This window comes from Fulmarus glacialis, unplaced genomic scaffold (genome assembly GCF_000690835.1).
Source record: "Fulmarus glacialis isolate BGI_N327 unplaced genomic scaffold, ASM69083v1 scaffold9185, whole genome shotgun sequence".
Classification (NCBI taxonomy): Eukaryota; Metazoa; Chordata; class Aves; order Procellariiformes; family Procellariidae; genus Fulmarus; species Fulmarus glacialis.
In genome coordinates, this window is record NW_009214886.1 from 5,738 (window position 1) to 14,013 (window position 8,276).

General features: G+C 42.6%; 1 protein-coding gene across 1 annotated transcript; it reads right to left on the minus strand.

Moving 5' to 3' along the window:
* Positions 1 to 5,789: 5,789 nt before the first annotated feature.
* Positions 5,790 to 8,231, minus strand: XBP1 (X-box binding protein 1; the record flags this gene model as incomplete). The annotated part of the gene is given in 4 exon segments (XM_009578737.1): positions 5,790 to 6,494; positions 7,332 to 7,415; positions 7,418 to 7,495; positions 8,103 to 8,231. Coding segments are annotated over 4 exon segments (840 nt in total), but the record flags the coding sequence as incomplete, so codon positions are not given.
* Positions 8,232 to 8,276: the final 45 nt, after the last annotated feature.

Sequence of the window (8,276 nt, forward strand, 5' to 3'; positions counted from 1 at the left end):
TGTATTATTAAGCTGCTGAACGTGCTTAAAACGCTACATTGCTTGAGTGTAAAGTAAAGCAACGCAGTTTGAAGAAGGCTGTAGTCATTGCGGGTAGAAAATGTGCCTCCAAATAATTGCCTGTTTTTAAGCTTGCAGGATTATAGTGAAAGTTCAAAGTTGGAACTGTTTTAGCTGATAGCTCTGAATCCTAAATAAACTGAAAAGAAAGGACAAAAAATACAAAAATTTGATGAAACCATCTCAGCAACATTAAAATTGTGACAGAGGATGTAGAAAACTGTCGGAGGCTTAAGTATGTCAAATCTAGATGCAGTTTTTTCCTCTTAAAAATGATAAATTGCATATCAAAGTTGCAGAAGAAAAATTTTTGTAGATGGCTTTTAAGCATACTTTTTTCCTGTTACATTTGTACCAAAGGTTGACTTTCAGAGGTGTATTTCCTCTTAGTTGTTTGATGCTAATACAGCATTACTGACCCCTGTTATTCTGCTGTCTGAAACAAGAAGATAGTGGTGGACTATTGACAAAGACCATGAGATGGGGAAAAAACTGTGTCCAAGAAATTTGCTTTGGTAGAAAACATTTATTTTAATTTTTTTTGTAATTCATTTCTGCCCTTGTGATAGGAGAGAACAGGGTTGAATCATTTAAATTGATGGGGAAGGAGAAGAATGGGGTAGAGCAGGAATCTCAAGTATCTAGGAGGACTGAGCAAGATTCTTGCAATAGCAATCATATGGAGAGGGTGAGAGAGAGCAAGCTACTGGGTGTTTTCAGACTTCTGTATTTGTAAGTTTCATTTGTTGTTGGCTTCCTTAAAAGACTTTCACTAATGCTGTTTACAAGCGGGATGGCAAATGTGATGCAGTATTAGGAAAAACTTTATTTTGAAATATGGAAGATTTGATTCTGGTCTGTCTTCTCTTGGGACCAAATCACCCTTTGTATGTCAGTTTTCAATAAATTTTCTAAAATATTTTGTAGATGGCTGTGTTTCATTCCTAATAAAAGTGAAAATCTTGAGAGCATATGTCCAGTCCTTCAACTGGAGGGTAAAATACGCTTCTGGCCTAAGAAGATTTTTAATTTAACTGCATAGTCCCAAGGGCATGTCACTGCTTTCCTCCACAGTGTTCAACAGGACAGGGAGGGACAACGGCAGGGTAGAATAAACCTGAAGCTGCCAGAGAGGAAGAGTTGCTGTAAATCTGTCATGACCCAAAGGCCTCTAACAAAGCACAGGGGTACCAAAGGTGTTGCTATAGCTTGTGTGTTCAGATCTTTCATTTTACTTCAGACTAAAATTAAGAATGCCTAGCTTGCTTAGTTCTGTATAAAATCAAGAAGTGTTCGAGGAGAGTTTTAAAACAAATTCAGATTTTAATAATTATTTTATTGGAATGTAACACTTTGCTCTTTTGCTTAACATCTTCTGTTCAAGAGTTTTTCAAGCCAGCTGAAGGATAAAGATGGGTGTGCTAGACCAGTATTACCTTTGCTTTCAAAATGAAGGAAAAATAGCACTCAGATTTATATTAAAAAATACTAATAAAAACCCCTGAGGTTTCTAGGCCGAGTCAAACATTGACTCGCTTAAATTGTACTGTGGATTTAGACAAGACTTAAATACTTCTCCAATGCAGAGTCGGAGAGAGGAAAAGAATAGTGTAAACCCAACCCATTTGGGATTGTGTAAGGCTCTCTTGGCTGGGTGAGTCTCCTTGGGGATGTGGCTGGGAGATCATGTAGAGATGGGAGGAGTATCTCAGTTAAGAGCCAACCCTGAGAGAGGGACAGAATTTATTTTGGCATGGACTTGGAACTGGACTTGTAATTGTTCCAGAGCCTGTGTTTGTATCAGTTAGCTAGAGCAGATGTGTGGCTTCCATCACAGATGATTTATTTAATCAAATGCAGATGTAACATACATGTGAACTACTGGGTCTGGATCCATGCTTGTTGTGAGGCAAGTAGGACTCCAAAACAGAAGTTAGAGCAATCAGAAAGCAGCATCTTAAGGAAGCGTACTGCAAGGGTGAAATCTGCTGCTCTACACGTGTTACTCTTCCCTCTGCTGCCCCAGCTTTGCCCGGGTTTAGTTTAACTTAGCATCTCTCATCTACAGAAGATCTCAGATAATGATCCTCTGCTGACAGTTCAAATTCTCACACTTTAATCTGTGGATGTTGATATACTATATTTTAATATATATATTAAAAAAAAAAACAACTCATCCTGCCTTGGTAGCCCCTAAATGGACTTGATTCTGGTAAAAAATATTAGCGCTAATAGAAATTCTGAATGCTATTAGGCTTCCAGATGCCCAGTGAGAACTATTTGTGTGCTTTTAGTGGAAGAGATCTCAAGAAATACTAGCAGCTTGTCTTGGAACCTAATGCTGCCAGTAAGTCAGGATAAAGCATGCCAGGAACTATATGTAGCTGTGAAGTTGAAAAAGGGAAGCGAAACAGTGTAAATACTACTTAATTGAACATTTTTGTCTACTGTGCTTAACAAGGTTTGGATGTGAACCTGTTAAACACAGTCCATTTCCAAGTATGATGGAAATGTGACCGTGGCAGAATTTTCCTTAAATTTTTTAGATGTTAAAAATTTGTTGCTCATTGAGACATGAAATGTGTTCAGCTGTGAATTAAATGATGCACTATTGAAAGTGGGCAGCAGCTGTCTGTGCCCACCAAGCATGCAGTGCTGCACAAGGGCAGGGGCAGCAGTGTTGCTGGCATTTTAATTGGTAAATCACACCTGGAAAGTTATTCAGTAATCAGAGTATGGAAGCAATTTTCAATAGGCAGTGCTGAGGATTATCTATTTCACTTCCTCTTGCATCACCTTCACAATTGATCCAATACATGTTCACAAATGGTGCTGCAATGGCCGAACAGCCTCCTCCAGAGGTGGACAGGCTGGGTGGGGGCTACAGGCACTGATAACCAGCTGCTTGGGTAGAAGAGCCATGTCATGCAGGCAGCTTTGGAGGAAGGCAGAGGGGTGGCAAAATGACAGGTCTTCCAGCCTTTCAGTTGCAGGAGAGAAGAGAGGGACAGAGATGCAGCACCAGTGAAGTGCTTCAGTGTCAGGCCACAGGACGTAAGAAGTGCTTTTGCTGCCTGCTCGGGCAGCAGCAGGATGTGCTGCGGTGGAGTTACTCCTCGAGCAGAAGATGCTAGCTTTCTGCTCCGTACCACTCACCCCGCCCACTCTTATCCTTTTGCCTCGTTCTACCTTGTGGTAGCACAAGGATGATTGTGAGGATTGCAGTGCTCTACTTCAAAGTGACAATTGGCAGCTGCTGCAATTACGGTGGAGAAAAGGGGAGCTACGCCACCACTGCTTCCTCCCCCTGCTGCGGTAGCAGCCTTTGCTTCAAAGCACTTTGCTGCTCTAGGGCAGGCTCTTAAGTTGAATTCAGTTTACAGGAGACCCAAAAAGCTTACATATGCAGCTATCAAACTATACTCAAGATGCTGGTTCAAACCACCACTACCTACTTTAATGAATCAAAGCAATTTAAAATCTCGAAGTTGTGAGCACTGATCTTTCTTATACCACTGGCTCAGAATAATTACTGGAGCAGAAGCTTGCCTAGCAGCCAAGAACTGTAGTTTGGCTGGCTTAAGAACAAAGGAAAGTAATATGCAGTAGAGGTATGATTTTTTTCTATTCTGAATGTTGTCCAAAGCAGTCCTTTACAACGTTGGATTTTTCTGGTGGTTATCTTGCTTAAGGCTTAAGCACAGGCAAGGCTGATAATTGGTACAGGATTTTTTGCTTAGGATGGCCATGTCTTCCATGTATTCATAGTTCTCTTAGTGTACCATTCATGTACAGCTGTTGGGACTTCAATGTCTGTCAGACATGTCAGTGGTAGCAGGTCCTTCCATTTTCCCACCAACTTTTGTCTTAAAGAAAAACACAACAGCTTAGAGAGTTGCCTACAGCCATTTGCTGGCTAGACAGCTTTTCCACTTGTTTTGGTTTTTTTAAAGGCAGCTATGTTTTTCTGTGCCTCTCTAATTTAGTAAAAGATTGCCCTACTTTAGTCTTGGTTTGAGCTGAATTACTCTTTTTGAGTCCTTGGATTTAGTTGTTATGACATGTATATGATATCAGGCAGTGCCTTTATAATGGTGCATCAAAAGCTGAATATAAGAACTGTAAACTTCTTCCTTACTTATTGAAGAAAAAGGTCATGCTTTCCCCAAGAAATCTGTTGCAACCACCATACGAAGTTTACCTTCTAAGCAGTCTGCCAATAGAGTTCACATTAACTCTTCACCTCCACTCTTCCTCATCCTGTCAGTGTTGCTATGTCTTAACCTGAGCTAGCATGAAAAAAAGAGCTGCCTTAAGCATTGCTGGGGCGGGGGGGAAGCACCATTGTGCAGGTATGAGGCATTACCATCTATGAGCTTTAAGCTACTCTTTACTTCCTTTGATTTTGGCCTTCTTTTTCCCCTCAAATTTCTTAAGGAAATGACAGGATTTGTACACCTTTAAACATAAAGGCTGGAGACACATTCTTTGTGAAGATAGCCCAAACAGAAACTGGGGAGGGTTGGGGGGCCAGGGAACAGACACAGTTGGATGTTAAGGTTTTCTAGGTAGGTTCTTGAATGCTCAGTGAAGCCTTTTTGCTGTGCCACCATTTGTTGCTGTGCCACCATTTCTTGCTGTATTAGTTAAGCTAAAACACAGCTAACCCAAAACAACAGAAACACTTGTCCTTACAGTATTTTTAATAGCAGAAACTGTATTTAAATCAACCCGTAATATATAGCAAGCCTTCTTACCTCTGCTCACACTCTTCCCAAATACCTTAAGGGAAGATCAAAAAAGATGTTCAGGCAGCAAAAGTATTACTTTATATAGTTGATTTCATTAATTAGTTGATTTTAATTTCTTTTGGGAAAGGCCTTACTTTCAGTAGCTATTAGAATGGTTTGTTATCAGTTGTCATGCTTAAAAAGTGCTTGGTTTAGTCATGGTAGCTTGTCTAGGTGCACAGAAAATGCAATTCTAACCATAAACATCACACAAGTGAAACTGGACTGAGAAACATCCTTGATAACCTGAGATATCTTCAGGGACATAGCATGTATCACCAAAAATTCCACTTCGTCTACAATTGGGATCAGCTCCCGAAGAAGCAAAAATAAGCAAGAGCTTCATACAGGTGCAGGCCATGTCTACAGTGACTCAGTCTCAAGCATCAAATTCACAAACGGACATTGCCTAGAAGTACTGCAGCACCAAAGAGAGACACAGTTCCATCAATTACTATGTTTAGTCTTCTATTCCACTACCTTTTAGAGGCCAGATGTTGTCTGTGTGAGAACAGGAAAAACAGCCACAAGAGCAGCAGGATGGGCTGCACATCTTCGGTGTGCTAGTTCTGCTAGGCCCAGATACTCTCCCCTCCCCACTGAGATCCAAGGCAAAAAAGGGTCAGTAAGCTGTGTTGCACTTTAATTGCACCAATACAGTTAAATATTAAATGGAGAAAGCAACTCTACATAGCAAATGGAAAACAAGCATTTACACAGTAAATCTGTAAGATGTACAGACTATGTAGTTTTAACCCAGTTGTCTATACATTAATATCCCACTGCAATTTTTGGCGTTAAAATTATTTTAAATGGAAAACAAAATGAACATTTTCAGGTTCATGTAGAATTGGCAAATTGCCAAGAAACAAACTTTCCTCCCTCATAAGCCAACACTAATGTGGGGTGGGGGGAAGGCAGGACAGGACACCCTAGGCTTTTTCATACCAGGAGAATTGCATTGGCCATCATTCCATCTACTAGCATGGGTAGAAATGAGCAACACTTTTCCGAATACACTTGATTTCCCCCATATACCCCAAAAGGGGCATATCGTGTTATCCTGCCAGGATAGTTACCCAAGGGGAGTTAACACTACTGAGTTAGACACTGATCAGTAGCAAAGCTATCCTCCCAAGCACGGTCAGTGTCAAGTGGAGAGGACATGTCACTGAAGGGCGACAGGGATCCTTCATATCCAGAGTCGCTACAGGCATCCAACAGATAGCTTGAGGCTGCAAGGCTACGATGAGAGGAAAGCAGATGAGAGATGCCCAGTTCAGGCATGAAGCTGTCTACAGGTTCCTCTTTCACAGATACTGGGACCTCAGGCATAGCTTTGTCTTCAGATGGAGAGAGAGATACTTCCTCAATTTTCACTAGCATATTGGTTTGGTTGCCCATTTTAACAGGAATCTCCAGTATCAGGGGCTTTGTGTATACATGATCAAACCTTATCAGTTCATTAATGGCCTCCAGCTTAGCTGATGGGGACCCCAAAGAGGGAGAGGGGGAGGTTGGTATGGAATTTGTTTCTCCACAGATCTCTTCCTCCAGCTTTTCCAGGCACGTTGACCCTGAATCAGCATACTTGAGAAACATCTCTGGGTCCAGACTGTCCAGAAAGCCCAACAGGAGATCAGACTGCAGAATGAAATACTGTTTTAGAGAGACAGCCTGCTACTGTTACAGCAAAACATCCGTTCTAGTATCTATTAACCCTCATCTGGAAGTTAACATATGCTAGTGTGATCATAGAACTAGGAGTTTTACTAGTAACACCACTATCAGAACAGAGAGTTAAGGCAGTTACTCATCTTTCAGAAATTCTTTGTCCATTAACATTTTTGTAAGGGTACTGGCAACCCCCATAGAATTCCACATGCATTTGATATTCACAGCCTCTATTAGAAACTCCTCAAGATCTTCGACCCATCAGGCACAAACGCCACACTACCTGCTGGCTCCACAGAGCAAGTACCAGAACCTGGCTTAGGCAGACCTGTCCATGACCAAAGTTGGAGGTTTTGTTTTGGTGGTTTTTTTGTTGTTGGGTTTTTTTTTTTTAAGGTAAAAGATGCCTGTCCTTACATTTCTGTAAGTCACTCATAAGGGACAGGCTTTAAGTTCGACCAGCTTTCCTAAGTGCCAGCACAACGATCAAGTTTGTTTTCAACAAGAGTAAAAGCACAGTATGCTTTTGGTATTTGTACACTTTTGCTGTAAGAGCTAAGAGACTTCCAGGCAATATCCTCTAAGATTTTATTGAAACTGGACTTTTTCAAGTGCATGAACTCCTGTACTCACTGGATACAGCCTAACACAGCTGTGCTGAGCCACAGGTATGGCATTCCAAGACTTGGAAAACAAGGCAACTAGGAGAGTCATCAAGTGTTTTTACATCAAGAAGTTACAACACTAGTCTTAAATCCACAGTGGTTCTGAATTTCACAGCCGTTTTGGATAGGAGTGGATTCTCACCTCTGAGTCTGAAGAGTCACTGCCATCAGAATCCACGTGGAAGTTATCAGAAATGGTGACTGCTGGGCCTGCACCTGCTGCAGAGGAACACGTAGTCTGAGTGCTGCGGACTCAGCGGACCCGGTCACCAATCTAATCTCATCCACCTGCGATTCCTTCACAACCTGTGCCAAGGAAAAAATCCAGTCAGTCAACACAGATGTTCTGGCAGACAGTACAGTCCATAATCCTGAAGATCACGCTCATCCTGCAAAGGCTTCCAACATTAGATTCTCCACTTGCTTGTGCAGTAGGAACCTGGGTAAGACCACTTCCAAAGTTGGCTCAACCTTCCATATATTTGCAGATTTATTTTGCTCACCACTTTTAAATGGGAGCCTGACCCCCTCCACTACACTCCCTGTTCTTTCGAGACGGGCATACATGACTGTACAGTTACTACTTCATTTCTAGAACACAATGTAGAAGAGCAGATGAAATAATCTTAAAACAGCTTGGAACTAGTCAGCTCGCTATCTCCCACGCTGCCAGTGGCACCCACTTCAGACTCAGTATCTGTTCAGTCTGTGGGAATGCCTCCCTTTGGAGCACAAGAGTGTTGCTGGCACACGAAGCATCCCTCCTCACAGCCCGGCAGCTTCAGCCCGAGGGCTCTCCGTACAGGGGTCACCCTTCTCCGCCCACCGCCACGCAGTTCCTCGTGGAGCACGGCAGCTCCGGGCAGGTTCTGCCGAGGAGGGAGACAAGCCACCAGCGCGGCAGAAGGCTCACCTGGGACTCGCTCTCCTCCTCCGTCTTCAGAGCATCTAAACCCAGGCGGCAGCGAAGCTCCTGGTTCTCCAGAGCAAGGTTACACGTCTTCTCCCGCAAGAGCTGGTTTTCCAGCAGCAGCTTCTGGTTCTGCGGAGAGCCGTGAAGCAGGGAGGCCACAGCGCCGGCCGCGGC